This window comes from Solanum dulcamara, chromosome 10 (genome assembly GCF_947179165.1).
Source record: "Solanum dulcamara chromosome 10, daSolDulc1.2, whole genome shotgun sequence".
Lineage (NCBI taxonomy): Eukaryota > Viridiplantae > Streptophyta > Magnoliopsida > Solanales > Solanaceae > Solanum > Solanum dulcamara.
The window spans coordinates 66556990-66569762 of NC_077246.1; the positions used below are offsets into that span (position 1 = coordinate 66556990).

The following is a 12773-nucleotide window of genomic DNA, read 5'->3' on the forward strand; positions in this document are numbered from 1 at the left end:
TGCACCACTTTCTCTCACCACAACCCCCCCCCCTCCCAATTTTTTAGCTTTATTTTTATTTACTAAATTTCTTTTATAAATGTTTTAAAATTTTTTTTACTTCATGTCTCTTCCCACCCCTTCAAATAATAATTTAGATATTTTTATTTTTTAAAATTAAAAAAATTTTACCCCGCTCCACCTAACCCTCCACTTTTAAAAAAATTTCTCGTTTTGTGTTAGATATATACATATGATTTTAGAAAAGTATTTTTCACTTGCCGCAAGACTTTTCTTAAAATAAAATTTTATTTTTGTTATATTCAGTACACAAGTAGAAAAAAATATTTTCCTAAAAATATATGTACATATCTAATACAAAATGAAAAAAGTGTATATAATATATATATATATATATATATATATATATAAGAGCAGAGGGTTAAATGGGGTGGTTATAATTTTGTTTTTTTAAAAAATAAAAATAAGAACATTTTTTAGGAAGGAGTGGGGGAGGATATATATATATATATATATATATATATATATATATATATATATATATATATATATATATAAGAGCAGAGGGTTAAATGGGGTGGTTATAATTTTGTTTTTTTAAAAAATAAAAATAAGAACATTTTTTAGGAAGGAGTGGGGGAGGGGATAAAGTATGGATTTTTTAAAAAATATTTAATAAAAGAAATTTAAAAAAAAATTGAAAAAATAAAAGGATCGGGATTGTGGAGGGGGGAGAGGGGGGAGGGGAAGAGGTGGTGGAGTGCGTGAGCAAAATATTTTAAATTTTATTTTAAAAAAATAATTTCTCTTTTTAGAAAGCAATTACTTTTATAAAAAATAATTTCTTTTTGGGGGATAGAAATATTTTAGTCTTTAATCTTTAACTAATATTAATAGTTTATTTAATTTTTGTCAAGACGGAATATTTTATTCATGTGGAATACCATGTGACAAGGTTTTTTTTCCAAAAAACAGAGAGAGTAGAGAGAGTATATTACACACCACTAATGTGTTTTTTTCAAATTAATAAGTGATAATTTAGGTATGAAACTCACACTTCCAATAATTTAGATATGAAACTAAAAACAGGTAATAATTTAAGTGTTTTTTCACACTTATCTCTAAAAAATATATCTAATTTGCAAAATCATGTATGTCATGTGGCCTCTTATTAGAGGTCCACGTCACCTAATTAAAAAGACTCAATATTTAATTAAAATCAAAATTAAAACTGAACTCTTTTAAATAAAACCCAACTCACTCCTGATCATTTATTTCTCCAAAAGTGAAAAAAAACTCTTAGATCGATCAGTATTTATCTCACTTCAATTTGCTGATGTTAAATTATTTAAATTTTATTGTCTTTGATCCTCTTGCAAAGAAGGTTTGTTTATTCTGGAAAAAACATTTTATAGTGTTCGAAATAGTTTTTTAGGATAACGTCCGATACGATTCCTTTATTTCATACTAGTTGATCGCTTTTTTTTTGTACGGTACTTAAAAAATCTTGTACGAAGATAATTTTATTAATTCATCCCTTAAAAACTTTTTGAGAATTTTACAAACGAGTGTAAACACTTTCAAAAAAAATTAATTACAAAGGTAATATTGAAAAAAAATTAACTAATACTTTCTTGATTTAGTAAGGTGGACAACTTAAATGGAATAACTATTTTTAATATAATGATCAACTAATATGGGACGGAGGAGTACTCATTACTTATATTTAATTATCAATAAATAATACATTTACTGACCTTGTTGCCCAACAAATATATCACAACTACCAGTAGTATTAGGTTATTATCAATAATAAAAAAAAAAGGTAACCCGGTCCACTAAAACTCCCGCTATACGCAGGGTCCGGAGAAAGATCCGACCACCAAGGTTTATTGTACGCAGCCTTACAAAATTAACTCTATTCAGTCACGAAGAAAATGAAAGAAGACAAATTATTGGATGAAAAATTTCTTGAGTGAGTACTTTTTAATAAATTATTATTGATTTTAACGATATTTTTATTTATTTATTATCATCTATAGTAATACATAACAATAGTATGATAAATCTGTTATGCATTAATGTCACGATACAATCCATCGGGCCGTGCGAGCACCTACTCTAACACCTATATAGGAGAACCCTTACAAAATACATGCGGAAGTTTGACCAAAAATCCATTAATAACCAAAAAGAGTAGTGAAAACACCGTAAATGAAATTTTTAAAACTCCAAGTTTGGTTACAAGAAAAACACTTTAACACCCCCAAAGATACTAGTCTAAACAGGTACAAGAGCTTCTAAAGATATAGAGTATAAATAAAGGCAAGACACAGCTCCCACCATAAGGAATGAAGAGTAGAAGCTGTTGGAGACTCATCTTTGTCTTCACCTATAAAACATCACTGACCCTACAACTAGACTATGTCAAGTGGCATAGCAAGAGTAGTATCAGTACAAACAACACATACTGGTAGGCATCATCGGTCAACTCGATACCCACCGTATAATATAAAGGAATCGACAAGAAGAAAACATGCTCTTAAGAGATTCATCGCCAAACTTTATGCAAAACTCTTATCATTCTCATAACCTCATTAAATTTGTTCAAGCCTAACTCTCATCCCTTCTAGTTGGTCTGCTGCCAACTCTAATACAAATCAAGGTCTAGCCCTTCTATCACATAGAGAAGTTTTCAAACTACTCGTCTACTATATTTAGTTTCATACCATCACATGGACTTAGGATAATTAACATCTCACTTGGAAGAGGACACCATTAGGGAGACTAAAGCTCACCTCCTAACCGCTACTGTTTCTCCCTGGCCAGACTTATACCACTCTAGCGGCCTCGCCACAGTGGGATTCCTCCCGCTAGGGTAGCCTGCCCAGAGACAGAATCTCCGAAAACCTTTCAATCCTCTTTTTCACCCATGTGCCTACAGGATAACAACAATAACTGCCTTTAAGTCATTAATGTCCCTTAACAACACACTGACTGCTTTTCACTGATTTATCCACAACCTCATATCTACTATGCGGATGCATCAAGCACCCATAACATAATCCAATCAGGCATATACATGAACACAATATCAATTTATCATTTCAGGAGAAATGTACAGTTTCATAAGAGAAATCTCAATTACAACAGTCAACATGATAACACTAGACTTTCGATCCATTCATATCAGTTATTACACAGGATGGGCATGCTCAGTTATAATCTGATCAGTTTCTCTATCATCACACATATAGTCAAGATCAATTCACAGATGATAGTCACACATTAATTATCTCATGGAACCCATACCCAAACTATATATGTGTCGGAACATGACACTCAATCCTATATATGTGTCGAAACATGACATCCAATCTTATATATATATTGTCACGCCCCGGGAGGGTACCCTAGACGTAACCAGCACTCAGAAACCATTTCTGGCTCCCAAGCGAACCACATAGCCTGATCACACATCCGTTCATTCATTCAATCAGCGGAAGATTTAAAAATAAAGAAATAATTTGGCGGACAATCCAAATCAACGATCTAACTCAAGAAAGAAAGGCCATGAGCCAACAAATCAAACTCCGATCTTTGTCATTAAAATAGTTTGACAAAATAATTCAAAATAAGAAAATACTTAATCGACCCATTACTATCTAGTCTATGAAGCCTCTATCACTAATATCTATTTGGTGCCAATGACATGTTCATGGCTACCTCAAACCAAAATGAAAATGGCTAACTCGATGCAAGAATGATATAAGCGGTGTCCTACGAATGTAGGGAAGAACTCACCAATACGCTGAGTGTGTATAGGTTCTCGATGATGCTCCTATTAACGATCTCCTAAACCTGTCTCTGCATCATGAAATGATGCAGGTCCAAATGGATGTCAGTACATGGAATGTACGAGTATGTAATATGGCAGAATGAAACATACCTCAAGGAAGAATATCATCGGTCCAAATATCTCAAATCCAAAAGATAAGAGAGACTCAAATAAGGCTTCATAAGTATAAAGTAAGAATACATTTGTAAACAAAGACTAATCACACATCATACCATCCAATCCAATCATACACAATATAATTTAATTAAATCATTCACAATTCGATCCCGTCCAGTCATGTATAATTCGATTCAATCTAATCATGTCGTATATCCAATCCAATAATATACCCTTCCATCGTACACTATCCAAGCACGTATCATGTAATCCAATCCATCGCACATCACCTAATACGGTCATATAGAATCAACTCAACAATCAACTCAATAATCAACTCGACAATCAACTCAAAGAACTCAACTCAATAAATATGCAAATTAAATTATGCAATGTTTTACAATCCAACTCAATCATCAACCAATCTCAATCGAACCAATCATATCATGCACAAACTACTCAATTTGGGAGTTTCTCTAACCGAAAACAATTCCACCACCTATATATAGGTGATGCACAACGAGTCACGCCGTTGCTCCGTCCATTCATACTTGCCAAGGTATGAACAACTCAAACCAATCATGGATCCGTCAATCAATCAAGTCCTATCATTTCAGGACAATAAAATAGGGAAACATCCGACACGGTACAATCCCTTCCTACGTTGGCGGCGTAGTTTATGGGATTCGAGTATGGACTATACTCTTACCCAATTTGATGCTCAATACTCCTCCCAAGACTCAATACACGCATAGTTATTAAGTGAGTAAAATATTTAAAATACTCATTTAGCCTCATCGAACTCTTTCAAATCAACTCATTTAGTCTCATTAGACTCTCTTCAAAACTCAATCAAATCTGGCCTCATTGGATCCTTTATCAAATCGACTCATCTCCAATCATCAAACTCTTCTCTTTAAAAATCTATATAAATCTCAAAATTTACATTTTTAAGGAAAATAATGCTCAACTCATTTATACTCCAAATGCTCATGTTCAAAATATTTAAAGGACTTCTCAAACTCAATCATGCTTAACCTCTTTTTAAATCATAGATGAAAATAATCATTCTTTAAAACTCAAAATAGTGTGTAAATAATTTATGCAAAAATGTTCACAAAATATTTATTTAAAACTCTTTCTCAAAAGATTATTTATTTTCAAAATATTCGTAAGACTCCAATCAACTCAAATTTTACACATCACATACCATAAAATCACATTAGACTCCAATCCACTTCATCACACAACATCGTCAAATACCATTATTAACATCGTCATCAAACATCATCATCACATTATCATCATCATCAAACATCTACTCCAAAATCCTTATTTTAGTCCTATATTCAATTTATAGAAGAAAATGAACATTTTTAACTATCCAATTCATTCTTTTCATTCCAATCAATACACATATACACAAAACTATCCATCCCAACTCAAGACAAATTATGACCAAAGAAATCTCATCTTGGATTCATGTGAATGAAATATGAATCCATACTCTCAACAAAACTCAACTCAAGAATATCGTCAACATCTATAAATCTATATACAAAGGTACATTTGAAATCAATAATATAAAAGATAACTATTTGGTAACTCAAGTCATTAAAAACATCCATCAACTAATAGTACTTAAAAACATTCTATAGTTTAGAAAAACTTTCAAGAAAACCTTCTTAGAAGGTTCTACTCTTTCACAACTCCTATTCAACACATCTATGGGCATAAGGAAGAACTAAATCCATATTTTAGGTTAGCCTTACATACCTTGTTTGAAGACTTTGAAGAAAACCTTGTGTTGGGTCTTCAATGGAGAACTCAAATCTTGAAGCTCTTGGACCCTTCTTGTTAGAAATGGAGAAGAAGAAGAAGAGAGAAAGAGAGAAGCTCCTAGGGCTTTTAGAGAGAGAGTGGGGGATGAAAAAGGGTCCCAAAACGTTCAAGGATAGGGTATATATAATTAGGGAAAAGTCCAAGTTGTCCCTCTTCAAAAATCTGAAAATTTGGGCAAAAATCTTGCTGGCGCTATAGTGGCGCGTCGCGCCACTGCAGCGCCAAGCCAAAATAGGCTTAAAACCCTGCACATCTACTAATAGTGCATCGCACCAAGCCCCAAACTACTGAGGCTGTTTTCTGGCGCTATAGTGGCGTGGGGCGCCACTAGAGCGCCAAGCCCAAATTTCGCCCAGGCTTGAAATTCCTGCAGTACTAGTCTGTAGTAAAATGGCCATAACTTTTGACTCCAAACTCTAAAAATTGCAATCTTGGTGGAGTTGGAAAGAAGACTCAAATACCTTTAATTTGGTAGGTCGTGGTCCACTCAGTTCTTTATATCCTAGGAGATATGGTCGCTTGAAGTTGACCCTTATACTAACTCGTCCGAAAACTTAATCGATTGGAGTTCTTTGGACTCGACTTGGTGTTAGAGATCCCTTATGACCCCTAAACACATCTAAACACTTCGAATACTTAGGAATTAATCCTAACTCATGTGTAAAACTACAAGTCCTTCCGTTCGAGTCTACACACACGTAAAGAAATGTTTGAGTTTTTGCGAAATTTTTTCCAGGGTGTCACATATGTGTCGGAATGTGACATCCGATCCAATATATGTGTCGGTATGTGACACCCAATCCAACATCACAATCACAACCACAATCACAGTCCATAATGAATAGTTCACCTACTTGCACAATCAAGTAATAGGTTCATTGCATGCAGTTGTTCACAATTAGTCATTTCATTAGTTTCGTTCTATCTTTCCCTTCATCTACAGTACTTCATCAAGCCTTCTTTATTCAAGGCATCACTGTTAGTAGAGCAAATTCAAGATTATAGATTTCATGATCTTGAACTCGTAGACTGATAACATCCACATATCAATCACTCAACCACAACCATTAAACCATGGTAGACATCATAACATTACTCGAATACTATTAGGAGTCTCTTTATAACATAGATTAAACCATAACCTACAGCCACAGGTAATCAAATAGGTTCATGGAAAGAGGCTATCACATAAGTCATTCACATTCATCCTTTATTTCATGATTCACATTACTCAGATATTTCATATAGAACTATCAATATGAACTCACACATATAAATATATAAGTCTCTTATATTTATATGGATTCCCCCTCGACTATCACAAGCTTTAGGATCTCACTCTATCCTGATAATTTTCTTTACCTCAATCTTTACAACACCATCAATCATATCAACAAGCAGTATTATAGTTATCAATCAAGAACTAGACTATCATCACTAGTCACAAGATAATCATACCCACATTGTACATTCCTACCCTAAACAACAAATATAATACATTCAGCCATCCAAACTCCGTGCCCAAAGGCCTAGCATGAAATCTCTTATCAACTACAATATAGAAAGTGTGGGAATAGATTTACAACTAATCAATTAGAGAAATCTAGCCTACCTAGGTGCCAAGCAACTATTGCAGAAGTCTGATCACGAACCTTGACTCCTTTAATAAAACTTTAGCTTGTTCTTAGTCTAAAAAAATGGTATAATACAAAATCAATCACAAATGATCTAAATATTTCCAGATTATATGCAAATTCCAAACCCTATGCCAAACTTATGATTTTTCCACCCAAACTAGGATTTTTCTACCATTAATTTACTTAAACTACCAATTTCATGGTAATATTACAGAATTGTGATAAATAAATCGAGATTAACTATTCTTAAGATTAGCCCAAGATATTACACCCTAAAATCCTCATAAAATCATAATTTCCCCACCTTAGAATGAATTCAAACCATCTCCTAAGACCACAATTATGTTTTCTAAGGACTAAAGAATCAAACGAGTGTTAGATGATGAAAGGACTTACCTTGAAGGAGGAAATCGATGGAAAACTAAAGAAATCGTTCCTCCCTTGCCCTAACCTGACCTTGGACGAGTTTTGGAAGTAAAATAATGTTTTAGGTCTGAAAATAACATTTAACTGCGCATAGCCCGCTCTGGCGGTTTTGCCACAACATCCTAAATCCCGCTCTGGCGGCTCAGTTCGGACAGTGTTCAGTAAAAAGGTAATAACTTTTTATTCCAAACTTCAAATGATGCAAACTTGGTAGCGTTGGAAAGAAGACTCAAAGACATTTAATTTGATAGGTCATTGTTACAACCCATATTTTTGTACATTTGTACATTTGGAATAATTGTAACAAGTGAAGGATAATGCTACGTTTTGGTCTTGTTTGATACATAAGTTGGTTATGGAATTTTGGAGATGGAAATATTGAAATATATATATATATATATATATATATATATATATATATTGGAAGTTCACAAAATGTAGTTTATGAAAACATATGGGCCAAGGGATTGGGCTTGGAAAGAAATCAAAATAATAAGAGAGGCCCAACACAAGGAAAGGGCCCAAGTCTTGGAACTTAGCCCATTAATTAAGTGGCTTATATATATATATATATATATATATATATATATATATATATATATATATATGTTGATGACTTTTAAGTCATATTTATCCATTAAGTTTTCTTTATCAACAAGAGGATTCAAAAGAGTTCTAGAGAGAAAGGAAGAGAAGAAACTTGAAGCTAGAGAAAGAATAGGTTCGGCCAAGGAAAAAAAAAGGTAAGTCTCCGATTTTGCTTCGTGAATTAATTATATAGGGTGTACCAAGGTGTTATGAAGGTATTGGTAACGTAAATTTATGATTTGGAACAGCCCAAAAATGTTACCAAACAGCCCCAAAGTTTTAGCCGCATTAGGAGAGCTTCCGAGGCAAGTTTTGGAGAGTTTCGGTAAAGGTAAGGTCTCTCCTTTCAAATTGGAGTTTATGATGTTGTTATAAGGTGTATTACGTGTCCTAAATATGGCTGGAAGCAGAGAAAATGTATAAGGAGGCATGATGTTCGAAACTACTAAATTAAAGTCGTAGTAGCTAAATCGAAGTCGCGTAGTGTGTTGTCCTTGGGGCGCTGCGGGTGCAGCTGGTTGGGTTATATGTTGCAGGCGTTTAAATTGTTTTAAAAAGGGTGCGGTTGCTTCTGGTTGCAGACATACGACCCCCCCCCCCCCGTTTGGTATGGTTAAAGATGTTACGAAATAAAGGTTAAAAACTCCATTTTGGTATCGTAGTTTTATGCTAGTTATTTGGAGCTTGTATTGTGTAAAGTTGAGGTGATTTGATTGTATATATGCTGCTGGTTGTTGTTGTTGATATGATTGTTTACATGGTGGCCGAGTTAAATTCTCGGAGATGGTGTATTTACAAGGGAAGTGCTGTCGAAATTTCGGTAGATAAAATGTTAGTTTAGAATGAGGTTCTTGGATACCTATAGCTAATGTTGGCATTTATTAATCTTGTTATAGATTTTGGAAAGGCCAAGAGTTAGGTGTGGTGACTAAGGAAGCGGACAAGGTATGTAAAGCTAACCGTTCCTTCTTTTGGCATGTCTTTGGCATAAGTATGTAAGGCATACCCTTTTCTTTCAAGGCATGTTCCCGATGTTATGGTTTCATAAGTGCTTCCATATTTTCTTTGTTTTCAAAAGCTAGGTGTCAATGGTCCCAAGGAAATGACTTCTTATAACCCGTCAATGTTTCCAAAATGTCTATAGTTTTCCAGAAACAAAGGTTTACAATATTACAAGCTTTTATAATAATGACGATGGATATGTTTTATAACGACATTGATGATGTCGAGGATGAGAATATGTCTATGACGGATATGATAAGAACGGCTTCATGTATGTAAGGTTTACCCTTCTTTCTCTTGACATGATTTGACATAAGTATATAGAGCTACTCTTTCTTTTGGGCATGGTTTTTATGAAATAAGTAAATGACTTTTTATACAATTTCAAGGAAGTCTTATTCGTAGAGCCACTAGGAGGGACAATTTTCTTGAGTTTCCAAAGGATATTTTCTCGTGCTTTGATACGTGTATATGATTCCAAAAGTTTTATTTTGATATAATCCATAGAAATTTTCGAAAGGTACTTGACATGACTCTTATCTTGATTTTGAATCATAGCTCATTCCGATTATTCTACGAGTCTTGGAAATTGGTCCTATGTGGATATGTATACGATTTGACGTCTTATAAGATTGTGACCTTATTCTACGTTCTCTTAATATTATCTTTCGTTGATACTCTCATCCTATAATAATTGTTCCTTCAAGGTGAGACAAAGCGACCGTGATTAATTCATAATATAATCGGAGGTTACCGACCTTCCGTCACTCCGATAGATACATGACTTTCGTTGAGCTCTCCTGCATGCTGTCTATATGTATATGTATATGTATATGGGGGATATGGGGAGGTGTATATGTGGCTCTATAGACGCATTCCCACCTGATTAGTTGGAGTAATTTTCATCCTGGACGCGGGATGCCCGGACGCGGGACATATGTGGGCACGCTGACGTTGTTCGGTGATATGACTTTTATTTTCTATGTATATGAAAAAGAAATATTTTTACATGAAAGACAATCATGCATGGCATCCGGCCTAAAAGGGCACTCATATGTACAGGTTACTCTCTTATCTCACTATATGTCTATGATTCTACGATATGGTTTTTCATACCTTATGTTCTTTATTATGCTGATTTTCATGCCTTACATACTCGGTACATTACTCGTACTGGCCCCCTTTTCTTTGGGGGCTGCATTTCATGCCATACAGGTATACCCAGACAAGTAGAAGCTACTATAGAAGATGTTGCAGCCGGGTTAGCAACTCCACTTGTTCCTGGAGTGCTGCCGAGTCAGAGTATATGCACTATGATGTTTCATTCGAAGTTAGAGACTTTGCAGACAGAGTCATGGGTATAGAGTGTCAGCTTTGTAAGCGGCGTCACCAGCCGATATGTTATTATGTAGTATGTCACGAGTTTTATGGGATGATAGATTGGGAAAGCTTAGCTATGTTTTTTTTTATTTCTTATTGATGTAAAAGTCTAAATAGATTAAATATGTGCTATGAAGCAGCGGGTTCGCTCGGCTCCAAGCAAGGGGTCGGGTGCCCATCACACCCTGTTGAGATCGGGGTGTGACAGTCATGGCCACCTAATTCATTATAGGATGATAGATATAGTCGTTTGAAGTTGACCTTAATTTAAACTCAAGTTCAAAACTAAATCGGAAAGACACTTTTAGCTCAACTTTGAGATAGGAGCATAGCACGACCTTAATTCACAACTAATGCACTTACATACCAAGGTATTGATCCTAACCTTATGATGAATGAAATTTTTATACCTTTACCGCAGATATCTTTAGGTAACGACAGGCTCGATCGTTACAATTAAAATTGAATTATGCATGCAATATAAATGTATTATAAGTGTTTTAAAATATATTATGTTTGTTTGGTAAGAAATTGACACAATATATTATAAGTGTATTAAAGTCTGTGATAAATGTATTATCCATGAATAAAACTTGTATTATATGTGTTTTATAAATTATTCTCGATAATATGTGCATTATAAGTGTTCAGTGAAAAAAAAATGTTATTGCTATAAACGATAAATATTTTCTTAATATAGCATATTTGTGTAAGTTTTCCATTATTGGAGCTTAAGGGAAAAAACAAAGTAAATCACCACAATTCAAGATTTTGTGTATAAACATAATATACATGTAACGCCATAAGAAACACAAATAACTGATAGCACAATGATTCTAGCACAATAAAGAAGAAAAAACATATATGATCGCATAACATAATAAAGTGTAACATTTTAACAATATTGCTTCAATGAAGCAAAGAGGATTTCGTACAACTTCACGTTCAAGGCTTTTTAGGCACTTGAGGGATTTCGGGCTTTGGCAAAGTTGACAATTCAGGCTTAGGAAAAGCAGGCATCTCGAGTTTTGGCAATGCTGGAATTTCAGGCTTTGGAATTTTTAGCAATTCAGGCTTTGGTAGAATTGGTAGCTCGGGTTTTGGGATTTCAGGGAATTCAAGCTTAGGCAAATTTGGGATTTCAGGTAAATGTGGCAATTCAGGCTTAGGAAGCTCAGGCACAACTACTTCAAGAAGATGGCGTGCGTTTATTTGAATTATGTAGTTGCTTGTTAAAAACAAAGTGACAAATAATAACAAGAGAAAAGATGGGTTGTAGTGATAAGACATTGTTGAAAGGTGATAAATGATTAAAGATTACTAATTTATGTTTTGGTTGATTATGCATTATGCTTCACTTCAAATAAGTTTATATAGATGTGTGCTTGTGGAAAAATAAAAATTGGAGAAAAAATAGGCTTTGGTTGGGGAATTTGGTAGGAAAAACTGTATGTTAGTTCATCTTCTCAACAATAAACTCCTAAATTATATCTGACAAAAACTTTTCTTGTGTAACATACTCTAGCACATAATTTATGTAGATATTCCTATTAGGTCAACACATAAGAAAGGTCTTCCAGTAGGTAATCTAAAAATAAAACCATATAATTGATATTAAAAAATACGACGACAATATATAGTAATCTTTTATATATATATATATATATATATATATATATATATATATTGATATCTCACGAGTCACGAGCATGAATACATATACACGCTATGACGAAATGAAAATTAGGTTTAACTCAATTTTAAAATGTAGCTCAAGAGATCGGGAATTTCCAAATTATATAAGGACACCGTAGTCATCTATCCAACAACTGATGTAAGACTTCTAACATACAGAGTCTGATAGAGGGATATTACACTTCTATTAGGTTATTATTGAACCGTATGACCACAATTGGCTACATTATGTGTAGATTTTCAGAATC

At 33.9% G+C, this 12773-nt stretch overlaps 1 protein-coding gene across 1 annotated transcript; it reads right to left on the bottom strand.

The window, feature by feature from the left end:
- Window positions 1-11583: 11583 nt before the first annotated feature.
- On the bottom strand, window positions 11584-12160 carry LOC129870983 (protein PELPK1-like). Its single transcript, XM_055945850.1, has one exon. It carries the CDS (start codon window positions 12118-12120, stop codon window positions 11776-11778), a length of 345 nt encoding a protein of 114 aa, XP_055801825.1. The 5' UTR covers window positions 12121-12160; the 3' UTR covers window positions 11584-11775.
- Between the last annotated feature and the right edge of the window lie 613 nt (window positions 12161-12773).

Coding starts and splice junctions, on each gene's coding strand:
- LOC129870983 (XM_055945850.1), bottom strand. CDS start 12,120: ATGTCTTATCACTACAACCCATCTTTTCTCTTGTTATTATTTGTCACT.